The sequence below is a fragment of the Protobothrops mucrosquamatus genome, unplaced genomic scaffold, assembly GCF_001527695.2.
Source record: "Protobothrops mucrosquamatus isolate PMUCROS unplaced genomic scaffold, P.Mucros_1.0 scaffold_177, whole genome shotgun sequence".
In the NCBI taxonomy this organism is placed as follows: Eukaryota; Metazoa; Chordata; class Lepidosauria; order Squamata; family Viperidae; genus Protobothrops; species Protobothrops mucrosquamatus.
Genome location: NW_015386253.1, coordinates 2,888,116 through 2,901,012, shown reverse-complemented (window position 1 = coordinate 2,901,012; position 12,897 = coordinate 2,888,116). Strand labels below are relative to the sequence as shown.

General features: G+C 41.8%; 1 protein-coding gene across 1 annotated transcript in view; it reads right to left on the bottom strand.

Annotated features, from left to right (window-relative positions):
* Nucleotides 1-7,631, bottom strand: part of LIMD1 (LIM domains containing 1) — a 30,556-nt gene extending 22,925 nt beyond the window's left edge. Inside the window, exons 1-2 of the mRNA XM_015822957.2 lie at nt 6,213-7,631; nt 241-342 (exon numbers count right to left, since the gene is read on the bottom strand). Of these exons, the coding sequence (XP_015678443.1) occupies nt 241-342; nt 6,213-7,623 (1,513 nt within the window). The 5' untranslated portion in view covers nt 7,624-7,631. The remainder of the gene's footprint in view (nt 1-240; nt 343-6,212) is intronic.
* Between the last annotated feature and the right edge of the window lie 5,266 nt (nt 7,632-12,897).

The window sequence follows — 12,897 nt, the reverse complement described above, 5'->3', positions numbered from 1 at the left end:
TATTAATATGGAGGAGATGGATTGTTTATAATAGAGTTTGTGGAGTTAGAGAAATTAATATTCGTTTACTTATATTTGAATATTAGCCTGGGATTTGGTTTGGGAAGTCCGGGGGGGTGGGATATAATATTGTGTAATAATATTGTGTAATACTGGTGTTGTTTTTTTTATGATGAAAACAATAAAAATTTTATATTGATATGATAAGAGAGTTCCGTTTAATATAGTTACAGTACTTACTACATGCTCCACAGGTGAAGCATCCATCATGGTAGAGATTCCCCATTGCCTGGCAGGCCTGGTTTGCACCATATACACCTTTGTTGCATTTCACACAGGTTCCTAAAGAAGAGGAGGAGGAGGAGGAGGAAGAGGAGGACGAGGAGGAGGAGGACGAGGAGGAAAAGATAATTTATCAGAATCAGATTACACAAATAACAAAAATTTCAAAAATTATCCCCAGGACTAAATGAGTTATTTAGTTTTATAGCATCAAGAATTTGATGAAATGTTAAATTAAAGCAGACAAAGGAGGAACAAGGCAGTGAGAAGCAAGGAAATTTAAGCAGATTTTCTTTTTAATTATCAGAAACAAACACATTCTGCATTTTCCTCATCCTGTTACCTTAACAAGGTTCATATGCTCAAAGAAGGAAAAAAATGCTCTATTGAAAAAGGATTTTCTTCCCTCTAAATGCTATGATTATTTTATGACAAGTATTACAGCACTGGCTTAGGAAGTAAGTGTGCTCATGCATGCATATATACATTTATTTCATTCTTTTGTCATATGTAACAGGAATGGGAATCCAATAGACCAAGGGTCCCCAACCCCTGCTCTGTGGACTGGTACTGGGCCGCGTCATGCCAGCAACCGGGCTGCACAAACAAGCCAAGCCCCATCCGCAGGATGCAGGCAGCACACAAAATCACGCACCGTCCAGTCCGCGGAAAAACCTCTCTCCACGGAACTGGTCCTTGGTACCCAAAAGGTTGGGGACCTCTGCAGTAGACTATGCTCATTGGTTACAGTTGGCTTTGAAATCTATGAACTGCCAAGACTGTAAGACCTAAATACCAATTATTCAAATATTATTATTTAATACTACAAGATGTCTGTATATGTGTTAAGGAAAACAGAAGAATAAATGTGTCTAATAAGTGAGTAATAATTGAACAGGATGAAATCTACTTTGGAATTATGTCCAAAAGGACAATGCCTTTATATCAATATTCAGTAGGAATATACTCTTTAATATCATTATTTGTTTTACAATGCTATTATACTTTATTCTTTTTTGCCAATATCTAGTAAGAAATCTATCTACTGAGAACTGAAAATTTCCCACCAGTTTGCAGGTCTTCTCAATACTACTTTATCATGCTTCTGATAATTTTCTCCTTGATGTCCTTAAACTCGAGATGGAATTTTTTTTCATTTTTATTTATGACAAGTTTTCCCATTCACATCTAAATGCTAAAGTTGGCTTTCTGAGTATTTTTCTTCCTATTTCTTGCAGCAATTCTTATTGGCTTTCTACCTTTAACTTTTTAAGACTCTCTATACCAGACATGTGAAAACACAAGGCCTGCCCACCAAATCTAGCCCGCGAAGTGGTTTCATGTGGTCTGTAGAGCCATCCTGGAAACAACAAGGGAATGGTCCCTGCTGCCTTGGCCCCAGCCCAGGCTGGCGGGGAGCCAATGCATAATTTTGTGGTGGCCATCCATGCTGGAACGCATTTAGTCTTAGCTCTACAAGGCCGCCTGGAAACAGCGAGGGACTGGCTCCTGCCGCATCAGCCCTGCCCCTTGGGCGCACGCTGGGGAGGTGACACCCTTTGCGAAGAATGAAGAAACGCACCATCGTCTGGAAGTGGCCAGCAAATGGCCCTCTCCTATTTCACATATCCGGCTTGGTGGGCTCCTGGGGAGGAGATGCTGCGAGCAGTGTGAGAGTCGACATTACCTATGCAATGCCGCCCACCCCCCAGCCTGCCCGGTTTTGGCAGGCAGTGGGGCGCTGTCCTCACAGCACCGAGAGGCCAAGTGGTGTTGCATAAAGATCATAACTGTGAAAAATGGTCAATCACTTTTTTCATGACCATTGTAACACTAAAAGCTCACTAATTGAATGGTTGCAAGTCATGCACTACTACCTTGTATTAAAAATGAAAAGGAGCTAAAAGAAAAAATAATCTGTTTACACTAAGTGCTTAAACAATTTAATAACAACTTCAAATATTAACCTAGGAAGCATGCCAAAATGCAATTGCTACCACTGAAAAGTCTTATATGCAAGGGACTGATTGTGTAACCCATAAAAGAATCTTTCCAAATAATCTTAGTGATTGTGCAGGTTTATAATGGGGAAGGCAATCTAACAGATATTTTGTTTATTTTATGGCCTATATGTCAATAGTTAGATCTTAAACTAGAAGTAACTTGTAGCTAAGATAAGAGTAAGAGTAACATGTGGATGTGAGGGGTCCACTAAGCCACCTGACTATTGAATTTTGCACTAGCAACAACTTCCAGGCTACATATTACACTACTATACTGTAAGCCAAATATGAGGATGGGCTAGAATAGTCCTGCAGTTACTGGACTGACCCTGTAGAGGAAAGGCATACCGTATCTAAATTCTTGAATAATTGATATTTTAAAAAACTGTTTTCAAAATATAAATATAAAAATAAAGAATCTGAAATCTTAAGAGATTTATGATTTTACAAGATAAATTGTAAATATCTTATTTCTTGGTATGCAGCTTTTCTCAAGGTTTTTTAAAAAATCTATTTAAATAAAACATGGAGAAAGGTTTGAACAGAAAAGAGAAAGTCAACAACACAGGACTTGTCTGTATTATGTGAACCATCCATAAGGCTATAAATGAGAATATTCCAGGTACCAAGAAAAAAGGCAAAACCAGCAAATTGTTTTTTCTTTACCTCATCAAGTCTGCTATTCTTCATCAAAATGTTTTTTAAAGTCTTGTCTGCAAAGTGAAACACATGTCACCTTTATTCAACACATTTTGAAGGAAAGAATAAACAATAGGAAGCATACATGTTTTCCCGAAAATAAGACACAGTCTTATAATTTTTTTGGCACCAAAAGACGCATTAGGACTTATTTTCAGGGAAACACGATATCAGGGTGATCAGCCCAGCCGGGTGCCCCAACCCCCAGCACATACAAGAGGTGGCGAGCATGTGGGTGCTGATGGTGTCCAGCAGAAGTCTGCTGTCCCCTTGGTGCAGCACAGGTAAGTCTGAGCGCGGAGGCAGAGGCGGGGGAAGGTAGGCGATCCGGATGCGCTGTGCGGCCACCTGGCTCGCAGCAGGCTCGCACGGCGGCTCTGGCAGCAGGCAAAAGAAGAGGCACAGGAGGAGGCAGGTGATCCCGAGGTGCCGCCATTCTGTCCCATTGTCTCTCAGCTTGCCCACAGCCACGCTGGGGCAGGCAATCCTGACATGCTGCCCACTCCGTCCCACCATCGCTCAATTTGCCTGCAGCCATGCCAGGCAGATGATCTTGACATGCCCCATAGCCTCTTGGCTCAATGCAGCCACGGGCAAGCCGACACACTCACTGCCTCCTGTGCTGGCCATGTACACTCCTCTGGGCTTATTCTTGGGGGTAGGGCTTATATTAGGCGCACCCTAAAAAATCAGAGTAGGACTTATTTTCTGGATGGGTCTTATTTTCTGGGACACACAGTAGTCTTGAGAATTAAATATGCCATATTTAATTGGTCTTTTTAAAAAATGATTTGGGATATCTGTCTCTTAACAGTCTTTCATAACTGGTGCCTTTAACACAAGTTGCACTAAATGTTCTACAAATTCTAGTTATACTCACTGCATTATTTTTGAAGGAAAATCCTTCATTAGCACAAGGAGTTGCAAGGAACTGTTCAGAGAATTTATAGTCATTCCTCTCTGCCTGCTTACCTTCTAACACAAGGACAGTATAATACAGTGCAGCTACTTCATCAACTTATATATTCACTCTCTGGCTAAATTCTAACATCAATTTAAGTCTTGGCCTTTTATCGATTGTCTACAGAAGAACCATCAATTGGCTGAATTTACACAACATATTAACTTATAAACCAAGGTTCACAGTAGCATTGGCTACTTTCATTACAAGATTCCTTACATGCCCAGTAACTCCCCAAAAAGATGATTAATAAATAACTTGCTTAGTAATTGTATCTAGGCATTCACCATATTGAAATACTGTGTTTCCCCCAAAATAAGACCCGGTCTTATATATTTTTTGCCTCCAAAAGAGGCACCAGATCTTACTTTCAGGGGATGTCTTACCTTAGGACCACTGCAGCCAGGCCTCCCACGCCCCAACACCTGTCACACCGCTGCTTGATTTCTTCAGCAGCCACTTGCCGCTGCTTGCGGCTGGATGCCATGTGGCACATTGCACCATTGCCACCGCTCGTAGTAGGAGGCCACATGGTGCTTCAGGTTGCCGCTGCCACTCAAGGCCGCATACATGGCACCAATCGTGCCAGCACCGCCACTTGCGTCAGGAGGTCACGCAGCGCTTTGGGCCAATGCTACCACTCGCGGCTGCATGCACAAAGTGCCACATGGCCTCTTGCTATGAGTGGTGGCACCAGCCCAAAACGGCCTGAAGCACTATGCAGCCTCCTGCCGCGAGTGGTGGCACCAGCCCAAAACAAGTCATGCGGCCGCAAGCAACCACAGAAGAACTCCGGCAGCGGCTTGGCAGGTGTCGGGGCATGGAAGGCCTGGCTGTGGCAGTCCTACCATGCCCTAGCTTGATTTTTAGGCATGTACCTCACCTCAAAAATAGGGCTTATTTGGGGGGAAGGGTTTATATTAGCCCCCCCAAATCAAGCTAGGGCTTATTTTCAGGATAGGGTATGTAATTATGATGGTTGCAATGTCCTAGGGTCATGTGATCACCTTTTGCAATCTTCTGATGAAGTCAATGGGGAATCCAGATTCACTTAACTGCTAACTTAACCCACTGTAGTGATTCACTTAACAACTGTAGCAAGAGAGGGTATAAAATGGGGCAAATGGAAATGTTGGGCTCAATTGTGATCATGAGGTGAGGACTATGGGTACAGTAACTAGTACCAATACCAAACAAACCCATTATGAATCAGCATGACATGCATGCCCAATCAACATGTAGTACAGAATGTGCCACTAATTGTACAGAATGTGCCCTCAATTGACTCATTGCACTGCTCTCATTTACACAGGTGAGGAGCTTAAGCAGCAACTGTTCCTCCTAAAATAATGAAAAGTCTTGGCACTTCATCCCAACAACCATACAGTGAGTCCAACAAATAGGGATTGAAAGCCAACTTTGCAATTATTCCTTGACATCAGCTGGGAAAGTTGTTGACTTAGTTGCAAACAAAAACAATCTAAAATCAGAACAGATTACCATCAAGTACAACTGCAAAGAATCTGAAACAGGTGCTTTACAAAATACATTACTATGAGCAAATAACCTCTCCTTGAAGCATTAAGGCCTCAGCATCCTTTGGAAAATGGGCATGGCTGCTCTGAAAGCAGTCCATGCCTGTCTATTGCATGCATTTGCTGCCATAGCAGGAAGTGTTATCTAAATATGTAGAGGTACATGAAAACAAGTGGAAGGAGACTTCAAACCAGCTATGTGAATCTTTAAAGGATGTAATGCCCTGAGTAAAAGTACTTTGCTTTGCTAAAGTGCTTGGTAAAACAACTCTTTCAAATGCTTTGCACAGCTGTACAGTTAAGTGCAACACTTACCTTTTTGCCATTCACTTCAAAATAACAAGTTTGTGGCCAATATTATTATTTATGCTACCTGCCAAATTCCCAAAAATGTTGGTTATAAACACTCAGTTATTAGCTTTTAATTTATTGCTCCAGAAAAAATGATTTTAGGAAAGAAAAATTGGGGCTGCATACTTTAAGACTAAAGTTCATCTTTAAAAAGGGGGGTTAATTCATTTCTTCTCTAATTTATTATCTACCTAAGTTATTACATTAAAATAGTAGTTTTCAGAAAGTATAATTTTAAAAGTATTAGTTAAACTAATGATCAACAGTAAAGAAAAATACATGAAAAAGTATGTTCACGGGTACAAATATTGTAACATTTATCATTAAACACACCATTTTAAAAGATGTACATTATGCTATAAAGAAAATACATATACTTACCAAAGTAGTCAGCCTTGGGACATGCATCCATCTCTTGCTCCAGGCGCTGAGTAAGAGCTTCTAATTTTAATTCAGCAGTAGAGGGCCCTTGGTCTTGCTGTGAAAGGAGCATCTGACAGGGTAATTTTATTTTTGCAGAACCAGACATTTCTTGGGGACCAGAGTCATGCTGCTGAACAGCGATACTCTCCTTAAAAGGAGATTTGGGAACATCAGAAATCATTGGTCCATGAGATGTTGCAGTGATAGAATTCTGCTCAAGACTCAGACCAGAACCAGAAGAATTAAGCCTGTGATTTTGACCATGAACTACAAAATGATCTGAAGTGTATGGATGAATATTGTGCTGCTGATAATCTGCACTTGAAGGCACTGGAGTAGAAATTGAAGGTTGAGTGCTTTTGCTGTGCCTTGGGTGGTTGTCTCCACTACTTTTATTTGGATGAAAATTAACAGACTGATGAGTCTGAGAAGAATGTACTGATGAAACAGAACATGATGGAGATTTCTGCTGTGAATATCTCATGGCTGATTCATCATCAATCCCAACTGAAGAAGACAAGGGGGTACTATCATGGGAAAAAGATGGTCTCTGGCAAGTTAGGTTTTGGATACAGCTTTTAAGTCCAGAGCCTTCATTTCCACTTTCCTGACTTCCATACCCACTTTCTGAAGATCTGTAAGGGCTTTGAGATTGTTGGCATAGATGAAGATCTGCATGAGGTTTTGTAGGGCTTCTCTGCAATGAGCCATCTTGGCTGTTTGACCATAATTGGGAGCCGATATTTGATTTCTGGCTGCAAAGCTTACTAGCACTTTTCCTCCTTCCTTGAACACCTGTTTGATTATCACCATTGCTGTGTTCATCCCATGACAGGGAAGGAAGAACTGCCTTAGAACCACCTGGGTTTGTCTGACCTGATCTGTGGCAACTTGATTCTCCAGGAGTTTCTGGACTCTGTAGACTGCTGCTATATCCATAGTCATCTTGATATATTTTTGTTCGCTCCCCATCACTGTGACATTGAGGCTGGCTTGGAAAAGCGAGCTGATGACCTGCACATACTGTTGATGGTACAGACAAAGGGGGCTTAGCAACATTTTCTCCTGGATGCAATTTATTTGTTCCTGTGGTGTCTTTGACTACAAAATAACTTGGAAGCTGACCACCAAAATTAAATCCACCATTCAAAGCCCCCGAGGCTCCTTTCACCAGTTCCTCTTGTTCTTGTTGTTTCTGCAGGTGAATTTTAGCCATTTTTGTAGCAAAAACTCTTCTGGTTTCTTCAAATTCTGGGTTATTTCCAACAGCTTTGTCTACTCGAAAGAGACCATCTTTGGAAGCTTCATACATATTGAGGTCTTCTATAAATTTACTTGCCTCTAAACCCAGATCATTGTATTTATCCATTTTTAAATGTTTATTTGTTCATTCAAATTAGTCAATATTTTCAATATTAAAGTTAATCTGTTACGTTTAACTCAACAAAATTCCACTGTTACTAAAATTCTTTGCTACTTCTTATGAGAAAAATAGACAGGGAAAATTTCACATTTCAGGATATTTTTCAAAACAGTATATTTTTTAGATTATCCACTGGAACCTTTAAGTCCTGATTACTCCTCAAGAAACTTAAAAGTCCAAGTTCTTTGAATTTTCAGTTTGTGACGAAATCTATGGCTCCCACAAATATTTCTTCAATTCTGCCTAGCATCATTTCAGCAAAAATACTAAAATTAAAAAAGATAAGATTAATTTAGCAATAAATTCAAGCCAAAATACACCTTTTGTCATCAGAAAAAGGAATTGCACTCTAGTTTAATATTAACCTTCAGGCCAACGTTATCTCAGTGAATTTAGTTTGCGCTAGCTCGAAAATTTATAGCCTGAAAAGAAAACAGTTATACTGTGACGGCGTATACTCGAAAAGCCCCCAAACTCTGGGGAAAGAAAGACAAGCTTCGGAAAAATAACAATTTAGTCAGAGGCGGAAGGAAGCCCGTTCCGATCTTTTCCCCAGCTAGAGGAAATCTTGGCTATTTTCACGTCTTGCCTTTCACCGCCCACCTTATACGTGAAAGAGTTATCTTTTTCTCCCCAAATCCTCTCCAGATTTCCTTAACTTCCTCAAGACTAGATCCAATCACTGCTTAAAATGAGCGGCTAAAGCAAGAGAGAGAGAGAGACATTGGCCCATGGCAAGCAGCCCGAGTATATTTGCTAGTCCTACCCCGATATAGTATGCAAACATTCGGATGATCACTGGTTGGCACTACAGAACTGGAGTTTTCTATATCCGTTTGCTGCCATTTAGAGGTAAACGTGGAGCTTTCTGTAGCCCCGATTTTTTTCAGCTCTGCGGGGCGCGGGCGGGCTAACCCGGGATATTCCGCTGCGCACGAAAGAACGAAGCCGAAAGGTCGTCAGCCCGGTCTTATGGACGCTTCCTCTGAAAGAACAAGGCCGGCTTGTTCTCACTGACTCCATTGTAAGCACGCGCTTAATCACAGACTTACTTACTCCAGTGCGGGTCCTACCTGCGGCTCGTGGGAAATGAATCGTTTGCTTTGCTTTCTCGACGTCGTGGCACTTTGAGGACTGTGGCTGTAGTGGGAGGTCACGCTCCGCTCAAAACGTACGCGGCGTGGCGGCTGGATGGTCTCTGCGCCCCGCGATCGGGTTTGCTTTAATTTCTTCGCGCTTTCCCCGTTCAAGCTCAAAGCTGTGGGCCGCTGAGGCGCTTCGGGCGCCGCCGCCTCTTCCTTTTCTTTCTACAATTCCTCTTCTTCCAATACCCGTAAAGTTACCGGAGGAGGAGTTTGCAACGTGGTTGAGAGAGCGAGATGTGTCAGCACTCGCTGGCAATGCAGATTGGGGAGGGGAGGGGCGTTGCGGGGGGCGGGGACAATTCTGGTCTTCTCTCTGCTGTGTCAGTCAGTCGTTAAAGGCGACAGGAACAGGCCGCAGGTTTTTTTCTGCTTGAGTCGAATGCTTCGGCGCCGTGCTGGAATTTAAAAACCCGGTAATTCCGAAGCTGTAGGATTTGTGATCCGGGAGCCAGATTTCTATCTCGGCACATGTTCGTTTGAAGACAGCGCTTGATAAAGAGACCTTTCACTGCGTTCTGACTGATGCATTTTTAAAGAGGCCCTAATACTTCCGGAAAACTGCTCCTAGCAAAGCAAGAATGAGCAAGCTACAACTTTAGGACCTGTACAATTCCCCCACTGTCCCCTTTTCTCTGTCTTCAAAGCTCATTTTAAACAGATTTGGAAAACTGAAGGCCCTACTTCTTGTTTAGAGATGAAAACAGTTAAAACTAACATAAACTTAATATTTTCAGAAGCAGCACCACAACAGTGCCATGTTCTCCATCCCATTCTTTAGCCAATGCTGCCATAGCCTCTGTTTATTAGCTGCTGCTCTTATTTACTAAAACGGGGGTGTCAAACTCACCTCTCTAAACTTGGCATGTACCCAGGTGTGTTAAGAATGTAGCCTGAGAATTCCAAGGTCATTGACAAGAAAGTTAACTTGGAAAAGTTGGTTTATCTATTACATTTTATGCCGGTTTACATAGCAGACAATACATAAAATCCAGATACATGTTTATGGAATCTGAAATTAGAAATGAACCAGTGCTAAACTATATCACACCAATGAAATATTGGGAACAGGCAACACAAAACAAGAGGTGGTAGAGATGGATGGATGGATGGATAAATAACCTTTATTGTCATTTTTACTGTGGGCACAATGGCACATATTAAAAATGAAATTTAGTTGCTCTCAAAGTGTACACATACATAACACACATTTAAACATCCTATACACAACATATGTATAAACCTACACCCTTACATATAAGTAACATATAAATATTAATCACTGTCCATCCTGAATGCATAACGAAAGGAGGAAGCTTTAGAATTCACAAGATTAATACTGTATGGAATAAAACTGTCACTGAATCTGGATGTTCTGCTTCAGATACCACGGAGCCTCCTCTCAGAAGGTAACAAGGAAAACAGGTCGTGAAGAGGATGTGTAGCATCCCAGACCATCTTGCAAACCCTGCTCAAGCAACGCTTATATGCTATGTCCTGGATGGAAGGGAGGGAACTGCCAATAATCTTTTCACCCTTCCTCACCACTCTCTGCACCGCCTTCCTGTCTGAAGCAGTGATGCTTCTAAACCAGACTGTTATGCTGTTTGACAGGATGTTCTCAATTGTTCCTCTGAAGAAAATGGTCAGGATAGGGAAGGAAGATGTGCTTTTCTCATGCGACGCAGAAAATGCAGGTGCTGCTGTGCCTGCTTCACTAGTGTCTCGCTGTTGAGCAACCAAGACAGCACATCCAGGAATTTGATGCTGGTAACCATCTCTACAGGTGAATCATTAATGCAGAAAGAAGTGTGGCTTTGCCTGCCTTTTTTGAAATCTGCAATGATCTCTTTGGTTTTTCCAGTGTTTAAAACTAAGCTGTTTTCCTTACACCAGTTCACCAAGCCCTCAAGCTCCTTGTGGTAAGCACCCTCATTATCATCATGAATAAGGCCCACTACTGTTGTATCATCTGCAAACTTCACAATATGGTTGGTGGCAAACCTAGCACAACAGTGATGGGTCAACAGGGTGAACAGCAGCAGACTTAGGATGCAGCCCTGAGGAGAACCTGTGCTCAAGAAAATGGTATTAGAGATATTTTGGAAGCTGGCACATATTGGGTTATATATTAGGGATAAACTCAGCTGTATTGCACTCTATTAAACTTAGTAGGACTAAAATCCAGTTTGGTGATAGTGGTTAAGACATCAGGCTAAAAACCAGGAGACTTTGAATTCTACTCTTGTTTTAGGCATGAGGCCAGATGGGTGACTTTAGGCCAATCGTTCTCTCAGCACTAGGAAGCAGGCAATACAAAACCACTTCTGAAATTTTGCCAAGAAAACTTTACTGATTTTAAGGCATGAAGAAAAAAACCCCTCTCTGGTAGTAATATGCGGTGCTTTTTTTGTAAAAAAAAAAAAAAAAAAAAAAGGTGCCGGAACTCACACACATCATACAACCCGCCTTGCCTACCCTACAAGGTTCCATCCCAAAAAGGTGCCGGAACTCCGTTCTGGGCGTTCTATGACAAAAAAAGCCCTGGTAATATGAGTGTTGAAAATATTGGGTTAAGAGAAAACGTCTGATGGTTTGCTACAGACCACCAAAACAGTCAGGACACACAAATAAAGATTTATTAAAACAAGTAACTGAAGCCTTAAAATAAATGCATACGTAACAAGTGGTTGTTAGGGATATTTCATGTACCCAAACATTTGCTGGAATTCTTCCAAACACAAGGCGTCAGATAAATTCTTAATTTGGGTGGATGGAAATTTTTCTTTTGAAATGTAGAGGTGGGCTTTAGGTGCTTTTTCTGGGTCCTTACCACAGGAGTTTATTGAAGATATTAAGATTTTGGGAACTTTGGGTGAAATGACTGTGCATTGTTAAAGTTCTTGATTTACAGAAAAACTTGGGGGGGCAGCCACAAAGCATGGATTTTAGAAAAGCTGACTTTAATAACTAATAGGAAGATTTTTGATTGTGTGTATCACAACAAATTGTGGCAAGTTCTTAAAGAGATGGGAATACCAGACCATCTTATTTGTTTCTTAAGAAACCTATATGCGGGTCAAGAAGCAACAGTGAGAACTGGACACGGAACCACTGATTGGTTCAAAATTGGGAAAGGAGTTCGGCAAGGCTGTATTCTGTCGCCCTGCCTATTTAACCTATATGCAGAGTACATCATAAGAAAGGCAGGGCTAGATGAATCAAAAGTTTGCTGGGAGAAATATCAACAACCTAAGATATGCAGATGATACCACTCTAATGGCAGAAAGTAAAGACGAACTAAAGAGCCTCTTGATACGGGTGAAGAAGGAGAGTGCAAAAGTTGGCTTGAAACGCAACATTAAGAAAACCAAGATCATGGCATCCGGCCCTCTCTATTCCTGGCAAATAGATGGGGAAGAAATGGAGGTAGTGACAGATTTTATTTTCCTGGGCTCCAAGATCACCACAGATGGGGACTGCAGCCAAGAAATTAAAAGACACTTGCTCCTGGGGAGGAAAGCTGTGGCAAATCTAGACAGCATACTAAAAAGCAGAGACATCACCCTGCCAACAAAAATACATATAGTCAAGGCCATGGTTTTCCCAGTTGCAATGTATGGCTGTGAAAGTTGGACCATAAGAAAGGCTGAGCGCAAAAGAATTGAGGCCTTTGAATTATGGTGCTGGAGAAGACTCCTGTGAGTCCCCTGGACTGCAATACGATCAAACCGGTTAGTCCTAGAGGAGATCAACCCTGACTGCTCTTTAAAAGGCCAGATCATGATGTTGAAACTCAAGTACTTTGGCCATCTAATGAGAAGGAAGGACTCACTGGAGAAGAGCCTAATGCTGGGAAAGATTGAGGGCAATAGAAGAAAGGGACGACAGAGAATGAGGTGGCTGGATGGAGTCACTGAAGCAGTAGGTGTGAGCTTAAATGGACTCCAGAAGATGGTAGAGGACAGGAAAGCCTGGAGGAACGTTGTCCATGGGGTCGCGATGGGTCGGACACAATTTTGCAACTAACAACAACAACAAGGAAGATGTCAGGGGAAGATAGCCTTAAAGCAAAGGC